We start from the raw sequence: 17,169 nt of genomic DNA, 5'->3' as shown, positions 1-17,169 counted from the left end.
CAAAAAAAAAAAAAAAAAAAAAAAAAGAAAACACTTCCATTCACAACAGCATCAAAAAGAAAATACTTGGGAATAAATTTAACAATAAATGTCCAAGACACACTGAAAGTTACAAAACACTGTTGAAAGAAATTGAATAAGACTTAAATAAGTGGAAAGATATATTCATGAATCAGAAGATTTAATTTGTTAAGACAGCAATACTCCCCAAATTGGTCTACAGATTCAACACATCCTCCATCAAAATCCTTGTTGGCTGTTTTGCTCAAAATGACCAACTGATTCTAAAACTCAGTTGAAAATGCAAGGAACCCAGAACAACCAAAACAATCTTGAAAAGGGACTTCCCTGGCAGCCCAGTGGTTAAGACTCCATGCTTCCACTGCAGGGGGCATGGGTTTGATCCCTGGTCAGGGAACTAAGATCCTGCATGCCGCACAGTGAGGCCAGAAAATTAAAAAAAAAAAAAAAAAGTCTTGAAAAATATTATGAAGTTGGAAGACTCATATTTCCCAATTTCAAAACTTACCACCAAGTTGCAATAATACAGTGTACAGCACACAGTGGTACTGACATAAAAACAGACATATAGATCAATGGACTAGAATTCCAAATCCAGAAATAAACACTTATATTAATGTCAACTGATTTTCAACAAAGGTACCAAGAAAAATTCATACCTCTTCAACAAATGTTGCTGGGACAACTGCATATTCACAAACAAAAATATAAACTTGGATGCCTATCTCATGCCATACCCAAAATTAATTCAAAATGGATAAAATACCTAAATCTAAGAGCTAGAGCTATAAAACTCTTAGACGAAAACCCAAGAGTAAATCATCATGACCTCAGATTAGGCAACAGTTCCTTAGATATGACAACAAAAGCACAGCAACAAAAGAAAAATAGATAAATGGCATTTCATCAAAGTGAAAAAAACTTTCGTGCTTCAAAGGACACCATCAAGAAAGTGAAAAGCTGAGTGAGAGAAAATATTTCCAAATCACATATCTAATAAGGACCTGTATCCAGAATATATAAAGAACCCTTACAACTCAACAATAAAAAGATAAACACCACAATTTTTAAACAGGCAAAGGATCTAAACAGCCATTTCTCCAAAGAAGATATACAAATGACCAACAGGCATGTAAAAAGACACTCAATGTCATTAGGAAATATGTATCAAAACCACAATGCAATTATCATTTCACACCCACTAGGACGACTATGGAAAGAAGGAAGGAAGGGAAGGAGGGATGGAAAATAAGTATTGATAAGGATATGGAGTCACCGATATGTTTATTTCCTAAGGACAATTCACTTGAAAGGTGAGAATTCACACTAAACAGCTTACAGAGTGCTCTGACATAAAATCAAGAATTCCAATTAGGACTTCCCTGGTGGCACAGTGGTTAGGAATCCGCCTGCCAAATGCAGGGGACACGGGTTCAAGCCCTGGTCTGGGAAGATCCCACATGCCACAGAGCAACTAAGCCTGTGTGCCACAACTACTGCCTGTGCTCTAGAGCCCGCGAGCCACAACTACTGAGCCCATGTGCCGCAACTACTGAAGCCCACGTGCCTAGAGCCTGTGCTCTGCAACAAGAGAAGCCTGCACACCTCAACAAAGAGTAGCCCCTGCTCACTGCAACTAGAGAAAGCCCGCACACAGCAGCAAAGACCCAATGCAGCCAAAAATAAATAAATAAACTTATTTAAAAAAAAAGAACTCCAATTAGTCTTCTCATTTGTGCAAACTCCCAATAATTGTAATTTTTACTTTGTTACTGTCACTTTTTATTCATTCACTATTCTAAAAAAGATAATACCCTTTTGAAAAATAACAACTTTTTAAGCATTTACTGATGTCCAATACTAAAATTTAGCTCCGATTTCCTGCTGGTAATAATTACAATTTGAATCCCATAGATATTTAATTCCAGCATATCCATTATTCATTAATACTATGACTTTAAGACCACAGTTGCTAAACGGAGCACAAATGATGAATCCAGCATCTTAACGAGTCTATATGTAACTCTTGCTTTATTAGCTAAAGCTTTCAAGATGTTATAAACACACAAAAACAAGGAGTTAAGATGAATTAGAATCACAGAAAGAGCTTAGAAGGAACAGTAGAGGCCACTGAACTCAATCACTGTATTTTAAAAGTTGTGGAAATATGAGAACCAAAAAGGTTAAATGAATCATTCATGGTCACACTATACATAGTATAGGCCCATCCTATATCACACACATACATGTATCTTACCTTTCTGGTGATGTCTTAGAAGTGACAGGACGCCCACGTACACCTTTCTTACTTTTATGGTCTACAGAGAGGACCTTATTTCTTAGGCTCCTTTTCCACTAAGAAAAAAAAATGGAATTTGGAATTTCAATAATAAATATAGCAATATGACAATTAAAAGGCACTTACATTTTCTTTTTATTTAGAAATTCAAGATAAACAGCCAAAGTCATAACAGTTCACAGAGGGGGGAAAATGCAATCTACAAAACACCTGGCATCTTTTGTTAGTGAGGATATAAAAGTCCAATAAATAACAGAAGAAAGACATTTATGGATTTTCCTGGCAGTCCACTGGTTAAGACTCCACATTCCACTGCAAGTGGTGCAGGTTCAATCCCTGGTTGGGGAACTAAGATCCCACATTCCATGCAGTCAAAACATAAATAGATAGATAGATAGATAGATAGATAGATAAATAAATAAATAAAGGGTCTGGACTTAATTCGTTAAAAAAAGAAAAAGAAAAAAGACATTTAAAAATGTAAAGGTAATTTTAGTCAGGAAATAGACATTTTAAGATTCAAAAGCTTACACAACTATGAAAAATGGTGAATGTGTTTAAAGGAAATAAAAATAATTACATGCCAAGTTAAACAGTCTGTGATTCTGAAATAACTGCATTTATAAACAATTAGAAGGGATTATAACTGATTCCCTATGAACTGCTGCATGGAAAAACTTTAGGGAAGAGTCAGATATCTTACTAACAGTGTTTAGATTTAATCCAACTACAAACAAAGTTAAAATTGATTTAGTTAATATAGAAACAGGGCTTCCCTGGTGGCGCAATGGTTAAGAATCCGCCTGCCAATGCAGGAAACACAGGTTCAATCCCTGGTCTGGGAAGATCCCACATGCCACGGAGCAACTAAACCCATGCGCCACAACTACTGAGCCTGCACTCTAGAGCCTGCAAGCCACAACTACTGAGCCCGCGCACACAACTACTGAAACCCACACGTCCTAGAGCCTGCACACCGCAACTATTGAGCCCTCATGCTGCAACTACTAAAGCCCATGTAACTAGAGCCTGTGCTCCGCAACAAAAGAAGCCACCGCAATGAGAAGCCCACGCACCACAACAAAGAGTAGCCCCCACTCATCACAACTAGACAAAGCCTGCGCGCAGCAGAGACCCAATGCAGCCAAAATTTAAAATTTTTAAAATATATATAAACAGTGTGGGGACTTCCCTGGTGGCGCAGTGGTTAAGAATCCGCCTGCCAATGCAGGGTACATGGGTTCGAGTCCTGGTCCAGGAAGATCCCACATGCCGCAGAGCAACTAAGCCCATGCACCACAACTACGGAGCCTGTGCTCTAGAGTCTGTGAGCCACAAATACTGAAGCCCACTCGCCTAGAGCCTGTGCTCCGCAACAAGAGAAGCCACCGCAATGAGAAGCTCGCACACCTCAATGAAGAGCAGCCCCAGCTCGCCGCAACTAGAAAGCCCGCATGCAACAACGAAGACCCAATGCAACCATAAATAAATTTATTTATTTATTTATTTATTTTTAAAAAGAGAAACAGTGTGAATCTGGGCAAATAAATTACTTATCTTCTCTATGTGTTAGTTTCCTTACGTTATAATGGTTACTATCTCACAAGGATATTTGATGATTATATATGTAATAAGTTTAAAATACTGTCTTCCTTCCTAAATAGACATTTCTCCAAAGAAGACATACAATGGCCAAAAAGCACCACAACAAAGAGCAGCCCCGCTCGCCGCAACTAGAGAAAGCCCACGTGCACCAACGAAGTCCCAACGCAGCCAAAAAAAAATTAATTAATTTTTTTAAGAAGTCTACAAATAACAAATGCTGGAGAGGGTGTGGAGAAAAGGGAACCCTCTTAACACTATTGGTGGGAATGTAAATTGGTGTGGCCACTATGAAGAACACTATGAAGGTTCCTTAAAAAACTAAAAATAGAGTTGCCATATGATTAGCAATCCCTCTCCTGGGCATATATCCAGAGAAAACTGTAATTCAAAAAAATACATGCACTCCAATGTTCACAGCAGCACTATTTACAATGGCCAAGACATGGAAGCAACTTAAATGTCTATTAACAGATGACTGGATAAAGAAGATGTGTGTGTGTGTGTGTGTGTATACACATACAGTGGAATACTACTCAGCCATAAAAAGAATGAAATAATGCCATTTGCAGCAACATGGATGGACCCAGAGATTATATTAAGTGAAGTAAGTCAGAAAGAGAAAGACAAATACCATATGATACCACTTATATGTGGAATATAAAATATGACACAAATGAACTTATTTATGAAACAGAAACAACTCAGAGACATAGAAAACAAACTTATGGTTACCAAAGAGGAAAGGGGGTGGAGGAGGGATAAATTAGGAGTTTGGGATTAGCAGAAATAAACTAATACATATAAAATAAACAACAGGGTCCTACTGTATAGCACAGACAACTATATTCAATATCCTGTAATAAATCATAATGGAAAAGAATATGTATACATATGTATAACTTAATCACTTTTCTGTACACCTGAAACTAACACAACAATGTAAATCAACTATAGCTAAAATATACTGTCTTCCTCAAAGAGATATTTGTACACCTATGTTCATAGCAGCATTTTTCACAATAGCTACAAGGTGGAAACAACTCAAGTGTCCCATCAATAATAACACCAATAATAATGAAATGTGTCATATACATACAATGAAATATTACTCAGCCTTAAAAAGTACGGAAATTCTGACACACGCTACAACATGCATGAACTTTGACAACTATGAGATAATAAAAAATATTTATCTTGGTCTCTGGCCCCAGTTCCTATACAGAGCTCCTAAAACCCTTGTAATTTCCTTGGTGATAGGAGCACCTTTTGCTATAATATCTGGTTTTTAACCCCAATCCCTGACACAGGGCTCCTAAAACCCCCACAATATCCTGGGTGAAAGATTTGCCTTTTGTATTAATGAAGCGACTCTGGGTGAGATCCTGGATGGCTCCTGGATAGGGGCTAGTCACCAGAAAAACCAAGCCAATATTACAAGCTTGGAATTCTCATCTTTGCCCCCCCATTCTCTAGAGAGGAGAGAGGGACTGGAAACAGAATTAATTATTGGTCATGCCTATGTGAACAAATCTCCATTACAATCTCAAAAATATTATATGAGGTTCAAAGAGCTTTCAGGTTGGTAAACACATCCATATACCCGGAAGGTGACACACCCCAACTCCACAGGGACAGAAGCTCCTACACTCAGGACCCTACCAGACCTTGCCCTATGTATCTATTCATTTGGCTATTCATCTGTATCCTTTATCATGTCCTTAAATAAACTGGTAAATGTAAATAAGTGTTTCTCTGAGTTCTATGAACTGCTCTAGCATAAATTAATCAAACCTGAGGAGAGGGTCATGGGAATCTCAGATTTATAGCCAGCTGGTCAGAAGCACAGGTGACAACCTGGAATTGTGACTGGCATCTGAAGTGGAGTGGGAGCAGTCTTGGGACTGAGCCCACAACCTGTGAGATCTGAAACCATCTCCAGGTAGATAGTGTCAGAATTGAGATAAATTGTAGGACACCCAGCTCATGTCCCAGAGGATTGCTTGGTGGGGGAAAACCCACAAACATCTGGTGTGAGAAGTGTTGTGAAAATGAGAGTAGTATGAGAGTAAAGGAGAAACACAGGAGGAAGATGCGTTTTTCCCAACGCAATGACATTAGGTTAAGTGAAATAAGCCAGTAACAAAACGACAAATACTCTATGGTTCAAGTTATAGGAAGTATCTAGAGTACACAGAGATAGAAAACAGTAGAATTTTGGTTGCCAGGGGATGGGAGAGGGGGAAATGGAGAGTTATTGTTTAATGGGTAAAGTGTTTTGGTCTTGCAAGATGTAAAGAATTCTGGAGATAGATGGTGGTGATGGTTGCACAACAATGTGAATATACTAAATGCCAGTGAACTGTACCATTAAAAATCGTTAAAATGATAAATTTTATGCTATGTGTTTTACCATAATTGAAAATACATTTTAAAAAGTAAAAAAAAAAATTAAGTAATGAAAAACAAAATAAAACAGCCTTAACCATGATAGCCCTCAATAAACACTGTCATTTTTATTCTCCAGGCATTATTATCTCATTATCACCACAGCCCTACATGGTATAAAACTCATCACTTTATAAGTGGGAAGTGAAGCTCAGAGAATAAACTTCATCAATTAACCCAAGTCTGCCTGACATAAAAGCCTATGCTCCTTCCAATGCTGTAATTCTAAATTACACAAATTCTCAGAAATCCTTTCTATCAAGATATCAAGCTAAACACATTGTCACTCCCATTTCACTACAAAATGTAAACTAGATTAAAAATACATTTTTCCTCCATTTTCAGTATCACTGTCTTAGTTCTGCCTCTTACTTCTGACCTGGACTCTTGCAATGTTCTCCTAATGGGATTCCCTGCAAATGGTCTCTTCTCCTCCCCAGTCCAGCAGCCACTCCATCATGAAAGTTAAATCTTTCTAAAATGAAAATCTGATGTCATTCTCCTGCTTAAATTCCTAAGTATTCCCCACTACCCAAGGAGAAAAAAAAAAAAAAGAACTGAGTTCTCTTTCTCACTTCTGCTTCCCATGAATCTTCTATTCTGACAACACTAAACTATATGTAGTTCCCTGAAAGTGCATGCCATTCAGATCCTTTGACATCTTTCTGTACATGTTTCCTCTTACTAGAATGTGCTTTGCCCTCCCCAATTCTCCTTGTCCATTTAAGTCCCAGATCAACACCACCTACGAAGCCTTCCTCACTCTCTAGAAAAGTAAATCAGTATCTCTGCTGTAACACTATTTTACATACCTCTATTACTGATAACAGTACTCACAATGAATTACATTATTTGTTTACATCAAACTGCAACCAGGACTGGGAATAATTTAGCTCACAAGCTAGACTCTCAGAACTACTGGTTAACTAGTTTCCCACAACTGTTTCACTAATTTCACAGTAAATGCAGCTTTCACATTTTTTGTTTCCGAATTTTTTTCTACCCTACTAATAACGCTGTAATTAGGTTTTACCTACATTTGCAAAATGATGAGAGTACTAGTCTTTGAGTCTCATATTCTGTACAGAAAAGAAACATAATTCCCACCAAAGGGGGAAAAAGGATGAGAAGTTTTAAACTATTACAAAAAATGAAACAAACACAATGAGACAAAATGAAGATAACTTTAATAGGAGAGGAGGGGAATTGATGAAAATTTTATTAACTCTAAATAACAGTAAGATGTTTCAATGCCCATCTCCAATCCTACCACAGCCAAGGGTAATCTGGAGTGTATCTACAGACATTATCAAAGGAAAACAAAAATTCACTTAGACTTTGATAAATTGTTTCTTATATTTAATATGACACTAGAATGTTTTTTCTTTCCAAAGTTGGATTAGAATTGCAGCCTGGATAATAATTTGTATTTTTCAGAGATACAATTTTTCACTTAGTCTATGAACCTATATACAAGCTATCTCTGAAAAGAAATCAGATAACCAAGAATCCTCCCACAATCTGATTATGAATGAGAATTTATTCATATACATATTTTGTAAGCTATCTGATCACAAATAGGAAGGTTGAAATAGTATGAATAATTGTAATTTAAATATGAAAAAACTTATAGAAGAATAAAAGACTTTGCTTAGAGACAAGACCAAATCATTTAGTTACCTGATTTTTAAGCTCTCATTCTAGCAGGGACATCAAAATAAAATACTATGATAATTAAAACCAAATGTTCCATAGGAACTTGACTAAAATTTTTCTTGGACAAATCAACTCTACACCCATTCTAAGTGGTGCAGCGTTCACAGTCTCAACTGAGTACTTCCTTACATACTAAAAACGAACCAAATCTGCATCCTGAAGAAAACATCAGCTTTGCTAACAACTACTTATCCATGTCACAGCCTACTGTAATAAAGATGGATGATGACTTTCCAACCAATTGAGATCATTGGTCAGGATTTAACTTTTATATCAGAATTTCAATTCTATTGACTATTCATCTAATTTCCAAATTAGCAACATATAATGTCAACACTGAAAACACTTATCAGAAAACATAAGCTGAAATTATTTGGTAACCAACATCTAATGAACAGCTGGATAAATTGGTGAGGTAGGGGGAGAGAGGCTATCTGGGGAATCCTGTATTCTCTTCAACAAGTTTTCCCTGATGGTAACACCTTGCATAACTGCACAGAAATATCATCACCAGGAAATTGACATTGAAACAATCCATGACCTTATTAAGATTTCACCTGTTTTACATGCACACACTTGTGTGTGTGTGTTTGTATGCGTGCATTTAGTCCTAAGCGATTTTATCACATGTGCACATCTCTGTAACTACAACCAAACTCAAGATATAGAACAGTTGTGTCATAAAGATCCTTTCTGTTACCCTTTTATAAACACATCTGCCACCCTCCCCTTCCACTAACCCCCTACCCTACAGGGTCAAATGATTTAGTTACCTAATTTTGAAGCTCTCATTCTAGCAGGGATTTCCCAGAGTTTTCCTAGACATTCAAATGAACATTTAAGAAGAAAATAAAGTGAATTCTACACAACCTATTCCATTAACTAGAAATAAACAATTCCCAATTCAATCTATAAAGCAAACATTATACTGATACCAAATCAATATAATGAGAGTATAAGAAAACTAAAGACCAGTATCCGTGATAAGTACAGGCAAAAATACTCAACAAAAATCAGCAGATCAAAATCAGCAATATACAAAAAGAATAATACAGCATGACTAATTAGGGTTTATTCTAGGATAGAATGTTGGTTTAATATTTGAAAATCAAATCAATCTATGATTTAAAAAAGAAAAAAGACCCTTCTCTACATTGTATACAATAAACTCACTTTAAATATAAAGACACAAACAGATTAAAAGTAAAGGGATGAAGAAAGATACACCATTCTAAGAGATCAAAAGACAGAGTAGCTATATTAATTTCAGACTGAGATTTCAGAGGAAAAAACAGTATCAAATTTGGGGATACAGGGATAAAGAGGAATATTACATAATGATAGAGGGGTCAATTCGCCAAAAAAAATAATAATCCTTAATGTATATATGCCTAACACCAAAATACATAAGGCAAAAACTGATAGAAATATTGATACAAGGACAAATAGACATATCTACAATTATAGCTGTAGACTTCAAGATCCCTCTATCAGAAACAGATCCAGCAGGCAGAAAATCAGTAAGGAAATAACTGAACTGAAAAACACCATCAGTCAACTATCTAATTAACATTTATAGAATACTTCATCTAAAACAGAAGAATACACATTCTTCTCAAGTGCACATGCTTAGAGGGAAATTTACAGCATTGAATGCATGTATTAAAAAAGGAGACAGGGCTTCCCTGGTGGTGCAGTGGATGGGAGTCCGCCTGCCGATGCAGGGGATGCGGGTTCGTGCCCTGGTCCGGGAAGATCCCACATGCTGCAGAGCAGCTGGGCCCGTGAGCCATGGCCACTGAGCCTGCACGTCCGGAGCCTGTGCTCCTCAGTGGGAGAGGCCATGGCAGTGAGAGGCCAGCGTACCGCAAAAACAAACAAACAAAAAATAAAAAAGGAGGCAATTCTAAAATCAATAATGCAAACTTCCAGCTTTGGAAATTAAAAAAAGAAGCACAAATTTATTCCAAAGTAAGCAGAAGAAAAGAAATAAATAAATAAAAGAGCAGAAATCGATGAAATTGAAAAACAAATTAATGAAATTGAAAACAAGAAAGCAACAGAGAAAATCAACTAAATCAAAGGTTGGTTCTTTGAAAAAAATCAATAAAATTGATAAACTTCTACCCAGGTTAACTAAGAAAAAAAACAGAAGAGACAGATTACTAATATCAAAAATGAAAGAGGGGCAATCAGTACTGGTCCAATGGACATTATATAGACATAATACAGAAATGCTATGAACAACTCAATGCCCACAAATGTGAAAACTTAAATGAAAATGGACGAATACCTTAAAAGATACAATTGATCAAAACTTATGTAATCTGAATAGGCCCATATCTATTAAAGATATTGAATCAATTGAATCAATATTTAATACCTTCCAAAATAGAAAGGACTAGGCCCAGTTTCGTTTATCAGTGAATTCTACCAAACATTTAAGGAATCAATTATACAAATTCTCTATAATTTCTTTCACAAAATAGAAGCAGAGGAACACTTCCAAACTCATTCTATGAGACCAGCCTTTCTATTTTTCCTTTTGTTTATTTATTTATTTATTTATTTATTTATTCATTCATTTGGCTGCGTCGGGTCTTAGTTGCAGCATGCAGCATCTTTGTTGTTGGCATGTGGAATCCTTGGTTGCAGTGCACGGGTTCTTTGTTACGGCATGCAGGCTTCTCTCTAGTTGTGGCGCTCAGGCTCCAGAGTGTGCAGCCTCAGTAGTTGTGGTGCGTGGGCTCTCTAGTTGTGGCAGACTGGCTCTAGAGCTCACGGGCTCAGTAGTTGCAGCACATGGGCTTACTTGCCCCACGGCATGCAGGATCTAGTTCCCTGACCAGGGATCAAAACCACGTCCCCTGCACTGGAAGGTAGATTCTTAACCACCAGACCACCAGGGAAGTCCTGAGGCCAGCCTTAATACCAAAACCAGAAAAATACATTATAAAAAAAGAAAACTACACAATATCTCTTATGAACATAGGTGCAAATATTCTCAACAGAATCAAATCCAGCAAAGTATAAAAAGAATTATATATCATAAACAAGTGAGACTTATTTCAAATAAGCAATGATGGTTAGGCATTTGAAAAATCCATTAATGTCAACAAGCTAAAGAAGAAATATGAAATGGTCATATCAATAGATGTGGAAAAAGCATCTGACAAAACCCAAGAGCCATTTATGATTTTTTGTAAACTCTCAGAAAACTAGGAATAGAGGGGAATATTTTTAAGAATATCTACAACAAACCTACAGCCAACATCATACTTAACGGCAAGAAACCATATGTTTTGATGCTAAGATTGAGAACAAGCAAGAATGTTCCCTCTCATCACTCCTATTCAACCTCATACTGGAAGTCCTAGATAATGCAATGAGACAAGAAAAGGAAATAAAAGGGATACAGATTGGGAAGGAAAAAATAAAACCTTTACTTGAGATGACATAATTGTCTATGTAGGAAATCCCAGAGATGAATTTGAAAAAAAAAAAGAAAAAACTTCCTTGAACTAATAAGCAATTATAGCAACAGTGCAGGAAACAAGATGAATATACAAAAATTAATTGCTTTCTTACATGAAGGTAAAGAACTATTAGAATTTGAAATTAAAAACAATACCATTTACATTAGCACTGAAAAAATTAAATACCTATGTACAAATCTTTAAAAGTGTGTAAAATCTATATAAAAAGAACTATAAAACTCCAATGAAAGATATCAAAGATCTAAATAAATAGATATTCCATGCACATGAATAGGAAGACTCAATACTGTCAAGATGTCAGTTCTTCCCAACTTGATCTACAGAATCACCACAATTCCAATCAGTATGCCAGCAAGTTATTTTGTGGATTTCGACAGACTGATTCGAAATTTTAAATAGAAAGATGAAAGACCCAGAATAGCCAATACAATATTAAAGAACAAGCTCAGAGAACTGATACTCCCACCTTAAAGACTTACTATAAAGCTACAGTAACCAAGACAGCATGGTACTGACAAAAAAACAGACAAATAGATCAATAGAACAGAACAGATAGCTGAGAAAAGGATCCATACAATGTAATCAATTAATTTCTAACAAAGGAACAATGGCAGTTCAATGGAGAAAGGCTAATCTTCAACAAATGACACTAAAAGAACTGGCCACTCATGTATGAAGAAATAGAGACACAAATCTTATACCTTTCACAAGAATTAACTGAAAATGGATCACAGATCTAAAGGTAAATTGCAAAACTATAAAATTCCTAAAAGATAACATAAGAGATAATCTAGGTGACCTTCAGTTGAACAATTACTTCTTAGATATAATACCTAAAGCACAATCCATGAAGGAAAAATTGAAATTTGGGCTTCATTAAAATTAAAACTGCTCTGTGAAAGATACTGTTAAAAGAATGAAAAGTTAAGACACAGACTAGAAAAAACTCTTTGCAAAACACATATGTGATAAAGGACTGGTATCCAAAATATACAATAACTCTCAAAACTAAAAAACAAGAAAACAAACAATTTAAAAAGTGAGGGAATTCCCTGGTGATCCGTTGGTTAGGACTCGATACTTTCACCGCTGTGGGCCCGGGTTCAATCCCTGGTTGGGGAACTAATATCCCACAAGCCATGCAGCACAGCCAAAAAGAAAAAATGAGCCAAAAATGGGAACACACACTTCACCAAAGAAGATATACAGACGACAAATATTCATATGAAAAGAAGCTCACCAAAACATGTCATCAGGGAATTACAAGGTAAAACAAAGAGATACTACTACATACCTATTAGAATGGCTAAAACCCAAAACACTGACTACCCCAAATAGTTGGCCATGATGTGGAATAACAGGAAATCTCATTAGTTGCTGGTGGAAATGCAAAATGGTACAACCATTTTGGAAGATGCTTTGGCAATTTCTGACAAAACTAAAATACTCTTAACATACAATCTAGCAATTGCACTCCTCAGGGTTTACTCAAATAAGCTGGAAACTTCTGTCCACACAAAAATCTGCACATTAATGTTTAGTGCAGCTTTATTCATAATTGCGAAAACTTTAACGTAACCAAGATGTCTTTCAATAGATGATAAAGAAACTATGGTACACCCACATAATGGAGTATCATTCAGCAATAAAAGAAATTTTTAGAACAGTGAAATTATTCTGAATTACACTGTAATAGTGGATACATGTCATCATCATACATTTCTCAAAACACATAGAATATACTATACAAAAAGTGAACCCTGGGCTTCCCTGGTGGCGCAGTGGTTGAGAGGCCGCCTGCCAATGCAGGGGACGTGGGTTCATGCCCCGGTCCGGGAAGATCCCACATGCCGCGGAGCAGCTGGGCCCGTGAGCCATGGCTGCTGAGCCTGCACGTCTGGAGCCTGTGCTCCACAATGGGAGAGGCCACAACAGTGAGAGGCCTGCGTACCGCAAAAAAAAAAAAAAAAAAGCATCTTGATTAGTTGCTAATAAAACTCTTTAAAAAAAAAAAGAAAGAAAAGAAAAGAAATACTGGTTGAAAACTTCCCTAACCTGCGGAAGGAAACCAACATCCACAGTCAGGAAGCCCAGAAAGTTCCAAATTAGGTGCATCTATAGAGAGCCACACCAAGTCACATTATAATTAAATTGTAAAACGTTAAAGACGAGGAGACAATCTAAAAAGCAACAACTTCTTATATACAAGGGAACCCCCATAAGACTATTAGTAGATTTTTCAGCAGAAACTTTACAGGCCAGAAGGGAGTGTCTCAATATATTCAAAGTGCTGAAAGAAAAAAAAACTGCCAACCAAGGACACTCTACCCAGCAAAGTGTCCTCCAGGACTGAAGGAGAGATAAAGAGCTCCAGACAAGCAAAAGGTAAAGTTCCAGAGAAGCACCACTAGACCTGCCACACATGAAATGTTGAAGGGCTTTCCTTAAGCCAAAACAGGAACTAATTAGTTACAAGAAAACATATGAAAGTATAAATCAGAGTGGAAATAAGTGACTAGAGACTAAAGAGATAATAGGAAAGATCAATGAAACTAAGAGCTGTTTTTTGAAAAGATAACCCAAAAATGGCCTTTAGCTAGGCACAACAAGAAAAAAGGAGAACTCACAAAACAAAAACATCAAAAATTAGAGAGGAGATATTACTACTGATCTCAGAACTATAAAAGATCATAAGAGACTACTATGAATTTATGCCAACAAATTGGACAACCTATAAGAAATGAATAAATTTCTAGAAACATAACCTACTAAGACTGAATCATGAAGAAAGAGAAAATATGAACAGAACAATTACTAGTAACAAGACTGAATCAGTAATCAAAAACCTCCAAACAAACAAAAGTCCAGGACCAGATGGAGTCCCTGGTGAAGTCTATCAAACATTTAGAGAAGAATTATTACTAATCCTTCTCAAACTCTTCCAAAAAACAGAGGAGGAGGAAACACTCCCGAACTCATTTTATGAGGCCATCATTACCCTAATACCAAAACCAGACAAGGACACTACAAGAGAATTACAGGCCAATATGCTTGATGAACACAGATGCAAAAATCCTCAACAAAATATTAGCAAACTAAATTCAACAATACATTAAAAGGTTCACACATCATGAACAAGTCAGATTTATTCCAGGGATGCAAAAATGCTTCAACATCCACAAATCAATCAATGTGATATATCACATTCATCAAATGAATGATGAAATCATATCATCATATCAATAGATGCAGAAAAAGCATTTGGCAAAATTCAACATCGATTCACCATAAAAACTCTCAACAAGGCAGGTATAGAGGGAATGTACCTCGATTATGTATGACAGGACATGTATAACAAGCCCACAGCTGATGCCATACTCAACAGTAAAAAGCTGAAAGCTTTTCCTCTAAGATCAGGAACAAAACAAAGATGGCCACTCTCACCACTTTTATTCAACAGAGTACTAGAAGTCCTAGCCAGAGCAATTAGGCAAGAAAAAGAAATTAAAAGTATCCAAGTTCAAAAAGAAGTAAAACTGTCTCTATTTGCAGATGACAAGATATCACACATAGAAAACCCCAAAGATCACACCAAAAAAACTGTTACAACTAATCAACGAATTCAGTACAGTTGCAGGATACAAAATCAACATACAAAAAAACAACTGCATTTCTACACACTTACAGTAAACTACCTGAAAGAGAAATTAAGAAAACAGTCCCATTTACAACTGCAGTAAAAAGAATAAAATATCTAGGAGTAAACAACCCATACACTGAAAACTGTAAGACACTGATGAAAGAAATTGAAGAGATACAAATAAATGGAAACATGCCATACTCATGGACTGGAAGAATTAATAATGATAAAATGGCCATACTACCCAAAGCAACTTACAGATTCATGCAATCCCTATCAACATTCCAACAGTATTTTTCACAGAAATGGAAAAAACAATCTTAAAATTTCTTTGGAACCACAAAAGACCCTGAATAGCCAAAGCAATCTTAAGAAGAACAAAGCTGAAGACACCATACGTCCTGATTTCAAACTATATTACAAAGCTATAGTAATCAAAACAGTATGGTACTGGCATAAAAACACAAAAATAGATCAACTGAACAGACTAGAGAGCCCAGAAATAAATCTACACATATATGGTCAATTAATTTATGATAAATAACCCAAGAATATACAGTTGGGAAAAGACAGTCTCTTCAATAAATTATGCTGGGAAAACTGAACAGCCATATGCAAAAGAATGAAACAGGACGACTATTTTACACCATACACAAAAATCAACTCAAAATGGACTGACTTGAACATAAAACCTGAAACTATAGAACTCCTAAAAGATAACATAAAGGGTAAGTTCCTTGATATCAGTGTCTTAACAATGATTTTTTGGATTTGACACCTAGGCAAAGGCAATAAAAACAAAATAAACAAGTGAGACTACATCAACCTAAAAATGTCTGCACAGCAAAGGAAACCATCAAAAATATGAAAAACCGATCTACAGAATTGGAGAAATTATTTCTGAAACATATAACTGATAGGAGGCTAACATCCAAAATATATAAAGAACTCATACAACTCAATAGCAAAAACAAAAGATCTAATTTAAAAATCGACAGATCTGAATAGAAATTTTTCCAAAGAAGACATACATATGGCCAACAGGTACATGAAAAGGGGCTCAACATCACTAAACACCATGGAAATGCAAATCAAAACCACAATGAACTACCGCCTCACACCTGGTAGAATGGCCATTATCAAAAAGACAACACATAAAAAGAGGAGGCAAGGATGAGGAGAGGGACTTCCCTGGTGGTCCAGTGGTTAAGAATCCACCTTCTGGGACTTCCCTGGTGGCGCAGTGGTTAAGAATCTGCCTGCTAATGCAGGGGACACGGATTCAATCCCTGGTCCAGGAAGATCCCACATGCCATGGAGCAACTAAGGCTGTGTGCCACAACTACTGACTCTGCACTCTAGAGCCCATGAGCCACAACTACTGCAGCCTGGGTGCCTAGAGCCCATGCTCCACAACAACAGAAGCCACCATAATGAGAAACCTGCCCACTGCAACAAAGAGTAGCCCCCGCTAGCCGCAACTAGAGAAAAAAGCCTGCATGCAGCAATGAAGACCCAACGCAGCCATAAATAAATAAATATATAAATTTATAAATTTATTTTAAAAAAAGAATCCACCTTCCAATGCAGGGGGTGCAGGTTCAATCCCTGGTCGGGGTGCTAAGATCCTACATGCTGCAGGACAGCTAAGCCTGTGTGCCGCAACTAATGAGCACGCATGGTCTGGAGCCCGCGTGCCACAAGAGAGCCCACATGCTACAACTACTGAGCCCGTGTGCTCTACAGCCCATGCGCCACAACTACAGAGAAGCCCGTGTGCTGCAACAGAAGATCCCGCGTGCCACAACTAAGACCGGACACAGCCAAATAAATAAATATTTAAAAAGAAAAAAAAGGATGTGGAGAAAATGGAACCCTTGTGCACTGCTTGCAGGAATGTAAACTGGTAGAGACGCTATGGAAAATACTATGGAGGTTCCTCAAAA

The 17,169-nt window shown here is 36.8% G+C and overlaps 1 protein-coding gene across 3 annotated transcripts in view; it reads right to left on the bottom strand.

Moving 5' to 3' along the window:
• The window catches only part of SENP7 (SUMO specific peptidase 7), a gene marked incomplete at both ends in the record, with an annotated part of 159,029 nt that overhangs the window by 104,480 nt on the left and 37,380 nt on the right, over window positions 1-17,169 (bottom strand). For all 3 annotated transcript variants that reach the window (XM_079704829.1, XM_079704830.1, XM_079704831.1), the window contains one exon: window positions 2,279-2,376. In XM_079704829.1, the coding sequence (XP_079560955.1) occupies window positions 2,279-2,376 (98 nt within the window). The remainder of the gene's footprint in view (window positions 1-2,278; window positions 2,377-17,169) is intronic.

Source organism: Hyperoodon ampullatus (genome assembly GCF_949752795.1).
Source record: "Hyperoodon ampullatus genome assembly, chromosome: 5".
NCBI lineage: Eukaryota > Metazoa > Chordata > Mammalia > Artiodactyla > Ziphiidae > Hyperoodon > Hyperoodon ampullatus.
Note: the sequence above shows the minus strand (reverse complement) of the source record. Positions and strands in the feature narration are given on the sequence as shown.